General features: G+C 40.3%; 2 protein-coding genes across 4 annotated transcripts in view; one reads left to right on the top strand and one right to left on the bottom strand.

Annotated features, from left to right (window-relative positions):
- ccdc146 (coiled-coil domain containing 146) overlaps positions 1–13054 on the bottom strand; it is a 50002-nt gene that overhangs the window by 705 nt on the left and 36243 nt on the right. For both annotated transcript variants that reach the window (XM_046071877.1, XM_046071878.1), the window contains 4 exons: positions 5135–5245; positions 4885–5022; positions 4400–4525; positions 2318–2440 (listed from right to left, as the gene is read on the bottom strand). In XM_046071877.1, the coding sequence (XP_045927833.1) occupies positions 2318–2440; positions 4400–4525; positions 4885–5022; positions 5135–5245 (498 nt within the window). The remainder of the gene's footprint in view (positions 1–2317; positions 2441–4399; positions 4526–4884; positions 5023–5134; positions 5246–13054) is intronic.
- Positions 3128–13054, top strand: part of fgl2a (fibrinogen-like 2a) — a 44635-nt gene continuing 34708 nt past the window's right edge. Inside the window, exons 1-2 of one of the 2 annotated variants that reach the window (XM_046071882.1) lie at positions 3128–3365; positions 3740–3918. The gene's annotated coding sequence lies outside the window, so the exon portion shown is untranslated. Of the gene's footprint in view, positions 3366–3729; positions 3919–13054 lie in introns of those variants that run through there. The other variant, XM_046071883.1, reaches the window with a different exon arrangement.

Genomic DNA, 13054 nt, shown 5'->3' with positions numbered 1-13054 from the left:
TGTTTTTCTCTTTCGGAAGTGTGGAATAAAGGATACGGCTGGCAATATCTTATATTGTTCATTATGTCAACAACCCTGTCTGTGGCTCTCAGCCCCAAGCCCATTCTCAACAGGTAAGACTTTAAAAATGGGTCAAAAAAATACATTTTAATTTATAAAAAAGGCTACAGTATTTAGGTTTTTAGCATACAGTGTATATATCTTAGCCCCTACTGGGGCTCTTGCGTGCCTGTGGCTGGAGTCGGTGTGGCGCGGTTTTGGCGTACCACTATTACTAACAAGTACATTCTGTAACAGGCTTATGAACACACACACACGAACACACACAGACACACAGACACACACACACTCATAGACACATTCACCCACACGCACACAGACACAGACACACTCTCATATATGGACACACACACACATACAGACATACACACAAACAAATTTAGGTTTTCACAGGTAGAATTATTCTTGATGCTTTTTTTTAAGTTGCTTATTTAAATTAATTGTTATTATTCCAGCTCTCGTGGCTGTGCTATGTTGTTTATTTATTTTGCTTGACTGTTTCTCGTTTTCATTTCTCTCTCAGTTGTCTTCCTATGTCAGCTGCTTATTGCTGCTGTTTTTCTCCGCCCCAAGCCCCCCCTCCTCATTCTCTTGCAGGTTTCGTTGCTTTCTGCAATTGGTGTTTCCCTCTGCTATTTCCTGTTGTCCCCAACCCCCCTCCCCGTTCACTTACAGGTGTTGTCCTTTCTCTGTGGTGTCTGTTTCTGCAGTGTATGTGCCCCCATCCCCACTTCTACCCCGCTGTCCGGCCCACTGACAAATCATCCATCCATCCATCCATCCATCCATCCATCCATCGTCAACCGCTTATCCTGCACACAGGGTCGCGGGGGCTGGAGCCAATCCCAGCTTACATCGGGCGAAAGGCGGGTACACCCTGGACAGGTCGCCAGTCCAACGCAGGGCCACACATAGACAGACAACCACTCACACTCACATTCATGCCTAAGGACAATTTAGAGTCACCAATTATCCTAGTCCGCATGTCTTTGGATGGTGGGAGGAAGCCGGAGCCCCCAGAGAGAACCCACGCAGACACGGGGAGAACATGCAAACTCCACACAGAAAGGCCGGGGGCAACGGGGGTGCTAACCACTGTACAACCGTGCCGCCTGCACTGACAATACATTTACATTTACAATTAAATAATAAAATAAGGAGTAAAAATGAAAATGAATACTTCTTAAAATAGACTATTACAAACTATACCAAAAGACTATTAGCACTAATTATCTGATAACACGTAAACACCTCAACCAAACTAACCATATGCAGGTATATGTTAACTTAGGCTGGAAAACATCTTTCTTCCTTCAATAAAACTTGCTTGTAGAATACTGACAGTGGCAGACAAAATTGATTTGAACCCAATATGGCTGATGGATCAATTTGTAACCATGGCAGACTCCTGCTGAGAAAATAAAAATCTTCCAGTGTTCACATGTCCTTGTGACGCTACAGACCCCCCTTTGACTTTCACCCCCACAACGGCATGCAAATGAACTGTGCCTAAATCTGACTGAGACTTCAAAGACATGGCGATTTTCTCATGCATATGAACCGTTTATCCGCTGGCTTATGATCTAAGGAGCGCACACAAAACAAGGAATAACGGCTTTAAATGCAAAAAATAGCAGGAACTTCCAATAAAATAAACAGGAAAAAAAACACATTTGTCTCATCACATTTACATTTAAAGAAGAAGCTTAAAACACATGATTGACAATGACTCTGAAAGTAGAAAAAAAGCTTAAATTCATATAGGTTTCTGCAGATTCCCTGCTATTTTTTGGTTTGGCATTGTGCATGCAGAGTATATAGAGTGGTGTCTTTTTGGGTCTGCGGCTATAAGCAGGAATAAACTGGGTGAGAAAATACAGATCAGAATAACAACAGACAGGCTGCACACAGCTGAACTGGTTTCAGATACAGGCAATGTGTGAGTTTCTTGTGTAGACAGCCACCAATTTTGTTTGTCAGCCAGTCGTGTCCTGTGTTTGTGCAAGTGGTGAAAACTATTCTAGTTCCTGTTTAGTCTCTGTGAGTGTGGAGTGTTTCTACTACTTCTCTGTCTGTCTGCATGTTCAGGTATACAGCAGCCCTTTTGTCCCTCAGAATCTTAATTGATTCCTGCCCCGCGTCTTTGTCCCAGCTCCACTTCTTTTTTCTTTTGTCACTCTATCTTCTTTTCTTGCGCCTCAGTGCTTTAATCAATTCCTGACCAGTGATCTCTGTGTGTGTCTATGTGTTACTTTACCCTCTCTCTCTCCTCTTTGTCCCTCTGCCTCCTCTTCCTGTCTCGGAGCATCCTCCTCCACTCCTCCTCTATCTCAGGGCATGGTGGCAGGCCCTGCTCCAGCTGCTCCTGGCACCTGTCCATCTGGAAACACAGGACGAGAAACATTCACTTTGTATTCCTATCACTCTGTCCAGTCTGCACTCTCTTGACTCAATTCAATTCTAACTGCACCCAAAAACAGATGGTCGTATTAGTGTCCGAATTTGGGCAAAGTTATGCCTCTGCACTTTCTACGTCTAGTTGTGTGTGCGGCGTGCTGCAGGCGTACATCAGCTGCAGGGGCTCTTCATTAACACGTATCTCTTGAAACATTTAGAAGGAATGTGGGAAAATCCTCTCATTTTTAGTAGTTTAATTCTAGTTCAAATCTCTTGCTTAAATGACAATTAAGCTGATGGTTTTCCTTCCCTTAATACTTAAAATCCACAGTGGTTGATTATTTCCATGCTCCAACGCAACAGAAAGGGGTTTTAAAATTAAAATTATATAACACTTATAATAGTGATAATATGAGTGGTTGATAGCATGAGTCATTAATGTATGATGTCAATCAAAATCAAGTAAAATGATTGGTTAAGCATTGCCTGTTCACTTCTGAAATGTACTGTATATTATATTAACAATGGATAAATTACTAGGAGTAATGTGATAGGGGTCAGCCATAGGGAATGATCACCCAAAGAGAATGATCACCCCAAAGTTCTCTGGAGTGTTTTAGCACCTTTCAGCTCACCATTTTGGTTCTAAGTGCTAGATGTTCTAGCTCACTATCACCTATCTTGTCAACCTAGCTTCCAGTACCTTGTTTTTCAGCATAAAAGCTCTGATAAATGCACTGTACGCATGGAAAACAAACAAAGCTAGTGACTAGCTGGTGAACATAGTGGAGCTTAGCAGCTAAAGAGACATTTCCCCACAGGAGTTGGTGGAAAACCAGGAGAGTGAATATCGGACAGCTTGACTACTTGTTTAGTTTTCAGATACCTGAAATGGAAAGAATCAACAGGTATGTGTATTAAAGGTAAAAACATTATATAACATGGCAATGCAGATGTGGATTTAGCCTGTGGATAAGCAGTAGTATGAAATACAAAAACAGTAATAATTAGCTTTAAACAGTCACAGAAGAATATTAACGTTACTTGCCTAACATTGTTACATGTAATATTCTTATTTGATAAGCAAGACCATTCAGAGCCACTACATAAGGTTAACTTACTGTTAATTCAATCGTGAGTCTTTTGAACACAGGTAAGAGCAGACAGTTAGTTAAGTTGGCTAAACTTTCAACTTAACAGACTTAAATGTTAACAGTGGAACTTTTCTTGGTTGCTATGGATACAGAAGTTGCTAATCTGCTAGTGCTACTTTCATTTCCAGTAAACACAAAAGAAAAGTCCACTCTTCTGGAACTTTTGATCTCAATGTCAGCTTTCAGCTTTTGCACCAACGTGGACAAGTAGAGGTGCTCAGAAGAGACAACTTGGAAACTCCATCTGCTGAGGGAGATTGTGTGATAAGATCGCAAGGTCCAGAACAGCTACTGAGTAGACCTTGTGGTGAAACATAGATTCTGCATATAATCTGTTTTTAAAAAGGCCACTAAATGCTTGCTGTGGGACCAGGAGTGACTGGATGCTCAGCACCATTGCTAAATATTAATCCTGATTCCCTGATGCTTGGCACTAATTCATTTGTTTGTTTTGCATGGTTTTGGTTTCTTTTAAAATGAAACCCCTCAGAGTTTAATTTTTATCTCATTTATAAAAATTGTTATTGAATATTATTTATTCTCCCTGTGCTTACCTTTTGATTTGTTGGACTGTGCAAACAAGCAAAATAAATGGGTTTGAGGCGAAACACAGGACACAGTGAAAATTATTGTTGAGACACTTTTTGCTGTCTTCGATCGCGGTCAGTGGAGAATGACAGGAATAATGGGAAAGACAGTGGGAGACTGAGTGGATTATGTGCAACCAAGATCACAGTTTTTGGACTCTAGAATCACACTGTTGCGGAGTGTCTGGGACCACCTCTGACCTGGAGCTCTTTCTCTCTGATCTCTTGTTGGAGAGACAAAGTGACGGCTTGCTTCACGGAAAGCTCTGCAGAAACGGCCATCATCTGGTGGTTGGTGTCGATGATGTGAGTTCGGAGCTCGTTTAACTAGAGGCAGACACACGGAGAATTTCACACTGATTCAACATGCAGTTAGATACAGAACTCATGTTTTGACACAAGAAAGACATACACACAGCCAACGTGGGAGAATGAAAGCGAGACAAAGCAAGTGAGAGTACGAGGAAATTGTAATGCTCGGTGAACTCCTTAATGCCCACTCTGCATGCTCCTCACATGGGCCGCACATGCTCAGAGAGAGGTAAAAGACCCACTGTGAATTAATAGGTGATTTTGCATGTGTGTGTGTATTAATCAGGGTGTCCATTGTTTTGTCTGTATTTGATGGGTGTGTATGTGAGCTGAGCCTCATCTCAGTCTGTGTGCAAGTGGGTCTTGTTGTCTACCTTCTTGGCCAGTGAGAGTCTGTCTTGTTGGCAGTTCTCAGCCTGCTCGCTGAGTGGCTTCGAGAGCCGGGTCACCTGGTCCACAAGGAGTTCTTTTTCCAGCACCTGCCTCTCACTCTCTGCTAGATTTGCCTCCAGCTACGTGCATAGAGACACAATGATTATTATATTTTGTCATGGATTTTCACCACAAATGCATGCTTATATGCAATTTTTTCTCACATAAACATCATCTAATGTTGTTGTGTACCTGCTCAACCTTCTTGACCAGTTCTACAGTTGAGGGGTCTTCGCCTTTTAGCTCTTTGTAATCAAGTGTTTGATTCAGACCTTCAAGGGTCCTGTCCCTGGCTTCTGACAACTAAGATACATTACACAGAATACAGAGAATTAGAGACATAAACAAGACTAGATCACAAGTTTGTAAGTAAATACACTTGTAGTCATCGAGTCACTGACACTGAGGTCTAGTAATGAGATAATACAGTGATTTCCCACAGGATAGTATACATCATGAAAGTAGATAAGTAAGACATCTGGAATTAGTCTCCTACTGTCTGTGTTTCGAGTGCCTTGTCCTCCGGGCATTTAAGATACTTATTGCACTGGGGATTTTAAAAAAACACTTAAGACATTTCTCAGCTAAATGTAGTGGCTATATGCGAGATACTTCCCACTAGGTGACAAGTCACAGGCAAAGTCTGATAAAAGAAACCAACACTTAAAAAGCCACAGGGTCCCTCTAAGGAATTGTTAAAAAAACATTCTGACATCCCTTAAGAAAAACAGAAATAGAAAGGGAGGCAAGGATACACAAGAAAGCACAAATAAGATGAGTTTAAAGAGTGGAGGGAGATTAAAGGCAGACAGGAGGACAAGAGAAGACATTAAAATTAAATAAGGGGACAGCACAGGCATTTTAGATTCAGGCCTTTAGCTGACACCCTTATCCTACAGTTTGTCAGTGAGCTGTTTAGAGTGTTGCTCAAGTGTAAAACGTAGTTCTGACATGATTCACTGATGAACTGTTTAGAAGAACGACAAAGAAATGAAAATCTAAAGTATTAATTAAAAGGTACACTGTGGCGTTTTTGGCTTGTGGTAGTGCTATGAAGTGTGCCAGCAGAGGTAGGGGTAAAGAATACTGCAAGCTAGTCAAAATGGATGGAACGAAAGATACCAAATATGTCAAGCTGAATTTTGGGAAAATGTGTATACATTTTGCACAAGACGTGTACATTATTAATTTGATGGATTTATGCAGCCAAAAAAACCTTGGGGTCTTGGATACAGCAATGAAGAGTTGGCTAGTGCAGAACATATATATGTGATAGACGTGGAATAATATTTTTCTCGAAATGTTAAAGGGTTAATTGAATAAATCTGAATAAAAGACTGTTGGTCACGGCAAGCTATTTAAAAACTCTTTGAAAAAGCTCCAAACAACTCTGGTACATATTTTAGACTAAATGATTAATCAACTTATTGACAAAATAATTAACACATTAATTGAAAGAGGATGTTATTTGCAGCCCTCAAATACGCACAACCGTGAAGAGGAGCTTCATCTGTATTCACCTGGTCAGTCTGTTTAATGGTAAAAGCAGTTGGTTCTAATATCCACTATTTAATGTAGAGACAAAGACAAATACTACAACACTCTTAACGCTTGCAGGGACTGCAGAGGGAAATTAACGTTTAAAGTAGCTACAGTGGGGAAGTTAAAGCAAATGTACAATGGCCCCATTACAGCAAAAAAAAGGTAGTCTATATATAAAAATATATGAAGCTGATCAAGGAACCATGACCATAAAAGGGACGTAAGCAGAAAATAGAAAGAAGAGAAAAAAATGATCAGATCAAAGGAGAGAAAAAAGTAAAACAAAAAAAGGGAAACATGACAAAGATGGCAGGGGAGATTGGACAAAAAGACAAATATAAGTGAAGAAGAAGTGATAGACAGCAGAAAGTAATGAGAGGAGTGGGGAGGAGTTGGGAAGGAAAAACTGGGTGTGGAAAAATGTTGTACACAGGCAGTGAGACCTGGTTCATAAAACAGCAGCTTCTCTCCACTCAACCATACAGTGTGTGTCCTTACATGCATCTGTGTATGTTTACGTGACTGCATCGAATGTGAGAGTTTATGTGTCGGACTTGAAAGGGAGAGGGGAACAAAGTGATGATTCCCATTTCCCCTCCCTTCACGGAAGAGATTAATGAAGCCTCTCGTACGCAAACAAGACAGTGAGTCTGATTAAAACAGACTTCAGCGTTCAGCCCCCTTAAAAAGAGGCTTCTCCCTCAACGTCATATGACTCACGTTTTAACTTAATAGTATGACTGGCATGTGATTAACTGGGACGTTTGTAAGGCTAAAGTTATAGACGCTCAAGAAGAAGAAAAAAGTTGAGAGGCAGACAAAACTGACAGTAAGCAGCAGATATACTAAAAAGCTGAGATAGAGATGAGAGTGGAGCAGATGTACACGGAGAGACTGATAAAAGGCTGACACATATAGAGGGAGATAAAGTGAAGAAGAGCAAAGGAGAGACAGCATGAAGGCCAGAGTGAGAAAATGAGGGAGAGATGCGATGTGAAAGCAGACAAGAGAGACAGAATTAGACAGAGAAACGCGATGCGAAGAAACAGGAATTGGGGCTGACCAAAAGGGACTGGGGTTATCTGCAGTTTTCAAAGAGAATTTAACTTTGACAACAAAACCTTGTTTGCAAAGAGTTGAATGCATGTTAAGTACAAAACCAAAATGACCCTATTTCTTGCTGAACATGCAAATGAAGGGCACCAAACTGTAAATGATCCTAGTGACACCACAAATTAAACTGGATTCTGAATTCTCTCCACTTTTTGGAAAATATATAATACAGCAGCTACAGTATTTTGCATATTTTTCCATTCATCAAAAGTGGATAAAGCAGTTTTTGGACATATTTGTCGAAACAGCGTGCAAGCTTCTTCCATATAGGTGGGTATTTCCTATGGCAGTGGCTGACTTTTAAGGACCAGCTATCTTGGAGAAGCATTGTCAACTTTCATGGTGTGCTGCTGATTGGAGCATGTTGTGGCTTTGTAGCCTATAGCTTACAAACATTGATGCAAGAAATATTTTTTCTTTTATTTAACAAATCTACATAGGGCTAGTGTGTTATTGTTTGGGTAATTTAGCTACGTCCTATTACAAGATTCAACATGGGGGAGGACCAATTGTGCTGTTTAGTTCTATTTTCCACTCGGAAAGTGAAAATTAGCAAGTTATGCTAACTAGCCCCTACTCAGAAAGTGGAAGCCAGCAAGCTAGGCTAAATGGAAGCTAGTTTTCCCAGCTTACCAACGTTAGCACTGATTCCCATTCACTTACTGTTGGAGCATGTCATTTCAACACCTGCTGAGTCATTGTCAAGCTCATGCAAAGTAAGTTTTGTGTTTGTTCCACATTCAAAGGAGGGCGATGACAGAATGTAAAAACTCATAATAACCAGTAGTCCTGTAACCTCAGCACTCCGTATACAGTATTTCCCCATGCTTGGTGACTCCTTGTTACTCTGTGTCAAATCATAGATGGGACTAAGCAACGGTTAAACAAACAGTCCAACATTGTGAGAAATACTGATATTTGCTTTCTTGCTGAGAGTTGGGTGAGAAGATCAATACTGTACCACTCTCTGTACAGTCATTTACGTGTTTGTTTATTTTTTGTATAGCTTAAACAAACAAGATACAACTTTAGGGGCTACTGGCAGATTTTGTTACCTCTGGACTGAGCCAGGCTAGCTATTTCCCCCTTTTCCAGTCTTTATAGTAAGCTAAGCTAACCAGCTGCATGTTACAGCTATATATTTAGCGTTCAACCATAAGAGTGGTATCAATCTTCTCATTTCACTCTTTTTAATAAATCAGTATATAAATCCTTTGTGTTTGTTTTGACTTGTGTATTGATTTGTTCAGCTAGCTAAATGCTATGTAACAAATGAAGAATAACCATTCAGTGTAAAAAAAAAAAAAAACCCTCCCTGTGTTAGAGATGTTTGAATTTATTTCACAGATTTAAATGAAGAAGAACTTTACCAGACTACGTCAGAATGTGCAAATACCAATGGCAAATACCCAATGAGACAAGTGTGTACCCACTCCTCACTTGTGAGCCTGCCATTTAAACACTGCATGATGGATGGGATATAGCATGTCTGTCACTCTTCTTCTCCTCTCTCCACTGTTCAATCAATCTTTTTTTCCCTCTGTTGTTGCTCTTAACATTTTTATACCCTTCCTCCTCCCTCCATTCATACAAGCTGTTGTTTTTGTTTCTCTGTGTATTCATTTGTCTCTGTGTCAGTGTCTCTGTTCTGCCTGCCTGCCTCTCTGTTTTCTTCATTCACAGTCAAAATGAATAGCTGCTTTCTTGGCTCATGAATGCTATAAAGCAATCAAAATGTGACAACATCTAGGCAGACTACAATTTGCATATAATAATTCCTCAGTTAGTAGTTAGCATGATGGTTTAAAAAGCACAGAATAGATGGCACACTGCATGCTTAACAGTATAATAATAAAGATAAATAATGACCTTATTTATGTAACACTTCCCAAAATTAGGTTACAAAGTGCTTCACAATTAAAAGGGATAAAAGACAAAGGGACAGATCAGTAAAGCAGAAAGGTCAGTAAAGTAAAAAAATCATAATCATAATAAGGTTATGTAAGGTTAATTAGCAGAACATGTGAGCAGAGGAGCTGAACTGAAGCTTTCACGAGCTCCAAATGAGGAATACATTATAATAAGATATGCATTTTAACTTGGCTTCTATGTAAATATTTGACAACAGGTCACATAATAGAAATATACACAATATTAGCTAAGTGATATACACTGGTAATGTCAAATTGAAGTAATGTTGCTCAGCTGTTTATGTTTTATGGATGATGCTGATTCTGCTGGCCAGAATTCCTCTGGCAAATTATTCCACAGCCTTCAAACCCTTGACAACAAAAGCCCTTACTTTCAGTCTCTAACTGGGATATAGAAATTGGTAAGGTTCCAGCCTGAAGAGGACCTCAGGCTACATCAAGGGCTCGTAAAAAAGACAACTAGGGGCCAGACCTTGGTAATCAGTGACTGCATTTGATTTGGAGTTATCACCCCAACATTGTATATTAGCAGCCAAGGTGTACTGTGTACTAACATGTCTTTATGTCTGAAAAGCCAGTTAAAAACTTCTTGCTTGCACTCTCCCTGTCTCACTTAAGTCTCACACATTCACTTGCACAAGGCACGATTCATGGTGGGTTTCCCCATGGTAATAAGTTCCAGGCAGGTTGGATAAAGATTTAAAAGAGGGACAGATAAACAATATGACTCACCACCGTAGGGACAGTGCGGTATGTCAACCCCACCCTGTTATAAATTCTACTCCATTAAGGTCTGTGTGTATTATCTATAAATATATCTCTGTCTGTGTGTTTGTGATATTATGCCTGCATGTGACTTTGTATAACAGAGGTATAGCTAGTCATTAGAGGACTGCTGAACAATATTCAGATGTTTCTGCAAGGGTATTATCACAACTTCACAAACACTGCACTGATCGCAGCGTGTGGGCTGATGCGTGTGCACCTGTATGTGTGTTTGAGATGTCGACGTGCTGGCAACTCATAAACAAGTAGTAAATTCTGAATCCAACACCAACCTCTGTTTATTTTGCAGCAATTAAAATTCCTCAGAGCAAATGAAAAGCCTCAGAGTATATTGAACTTCAATAGTCTCACAGATGGCCCGATCTATCTTTGTCAAAATGTCCCATCAAAGGGAGGGGGGTCTGTCTGCAATGAACAGATAAACTGGTTGCAGATGAATACGAATACACAATATATATAATAAATCGACAGCAAGGCAGCTGCATGGAAATGGAATTCGCATAGAGAATGAATTTGCAGGCAAAATGAATTGAGCTGGCAAGTTTCCTGCAATAGGAGAGACCCCTGTGATTCTGTTTTTGTACCCAGGAGAGGTAGACGGCTGTATAAACGAAAACGGCAATTTAGAAAATAATTTGCTATTTACACACAAAGGAGAGTGAGAAACATGGAATGGGTAGATGCATGAATGGATGAACAGATGGACTGATTCACTAATCAGGGATGTAACTGTTGAATATTCCAGGAGTGGCATTTGTATCCAAATGAAACTAAGAGTCTACAGCCATGCTTCATTCGTTCATGGCAATCTTTCTAATGAGATATTTCAGTCTGGACCAAAGTGATAGACTGACCGACCAACAGGCAGTCATTGCCATCTATAGAGCCCGGCAGCTAGCATGGCTTAAAAGGACAGAAGGTAGGACTGTACCTTATGTACAGCCAAAACAAGGTCAGTCAGAAAAGAAAACGGAGAAGAAAATATGTGAAAAGGGAAGGGAGCTTGGAAGGGACTTTGTAGTACAATAAATAGTTACTTCCAATGAAACAAAAACCTCAAGAATGCCTTGGGGGAAAAAAAGAGTGTAAGTATGGTCAGACAAAGGTGAGGAGGGAAAGAGTAAAGAAACTAATGATGACAGAAACAACAGAAAATAAGCGTGAAAAAAAAAACGATGGCACCAACAAGGCCTATTGCAGCAAATGATAAACAGCAGAAGGAGTAAACAGACTGAGAAAAGAGAAAGGGCCGTTTTTCAAAAAACGCAGCACATGGTGAAGTCTGTTCCAACACCATGTTCTTTCAAACAAGCACAAGATTCAAGATGAGAGAAGTCTGGTCCAACAGCAAGTCAAAAGCAGTCACTCTGATCCAGAGCAGTAACACACCCAATCCCACGACACAGCCATTGGCAGGGAAACTCAGCGAGTGTGTTTGTGTGCCTCTCTCTCGAATCTCTCCCCTTCTATGTGTCTGTCACCCTCTATGTTTTGCAAAGTTGCTTGAATACATTTCTGTTTTTATGTTATTTATTCATGTGTGTCTCAGTCTGTCTCTGGGAAGCTTGTGCAGTGTGTGGTTTTTTGGGTTTGTCCCTTTGGCTTAGATCATCTACTCCCTGCATGTTTGTCTGCGGAGTTCAGTTAGCAAAAGTACTATCACGCTGTCTGTGTTCAAACTTCTGAGAATGTTTGACCGCAGTCAGTTCACCTATAAATTGACCACTTTTGATGAGTGATCAATGACAGCTTTGAGACATATAGTAATGGTGTGCAAATAATTTTTTTTAAAAGCCACAACACATTCTCACAAATTTACAATTCTTACAATGTTGTTTTCCAAAAGCCTTTGAGGGAGACGTGATGGAGGGTCTTTGCATTCTCACAGTAGTTTTGTGTTGAGACTAGAGAGTCTTGGGAGAGAGTTTTCCCAAATGCAAAAATAATTATGCCCAAAATAAGTACTTTTGCGGATATTTACTGTAATCAGGAGTAGTTAGTGTGTCTGCTCTTTGCATAAAAAAGAAGGCTATTCTACACAGTATATTTACCTGAGCAATTCAAAAGTTGCATTATAAGGTTTGAAAGTATTAGTCGACCTCAGGAATTTGTACTTCTTTTTGGAGTTCCCCTAACTAAAGATACACATAAAATTTAACAATACCCTAGACACATAAAACACACGTACACACAATCATGGACTTCCTGAGAACCTATGAGGACACTTTGCTGACATCACATAAATCATATAAATGTCTAAAATTGTGTTCCTGTGTAACTTGTGAAAAAAACAGCACACACGTAGCTGGACAATGGCCTGCAGCACTCTTGGATAAACACACACACAGATACAGAATTTGCCAGAAGATTCCAAGGAAAATCTTGCAGACACACACAAGTCTTTTCAGTGGCAGTATCCGCCACACTCCACCCTCACCGGCGCTTAGCCCACCCAAAGCAGCACAAGCTAAGAAGGATGATCGTAAGTGTTACTACTGCCATCAGAGCGGACATGTAATCGCTAACTGCTACACATTGAAACGTAAGGAGCAATCTCCTAGAGTTTCCCAGCCTAAGGGTGTCGGTTTAATCAAAGCAGAGGCCCACACGCTTAGTCATATAGATGAGTGTACAGATGTAGATGCCTGCTTTAAGCCTTTTGTTTTTGAGGCATGTATTTCACTTACCGGGTTACCTGCTGACCAGCGCCTAGTTAAAGTATTACGAGACACTGCTTGTT

Source organism: Micropterus dolomieu, linkage group LG16 (genome assembly GCF_021292245.1).
Source record: "Micropterus dolomieu isolate WLL.071019.BEF.003 ecotype Adirondacks linkage group LG16, ASM2129224v1, whole genome shotgun sequence".
In the NCBI taxonomy this organism is placed as follows: Eukaryota; Metazoa; Chordata; class Actinopteri; order Centrarchiformes; family Centrarchidae; genus Micropterus; species Micropterus dolomieu.
This window is presented reverse-complemented; position numbering and strand designations above follow the sequence as displayed.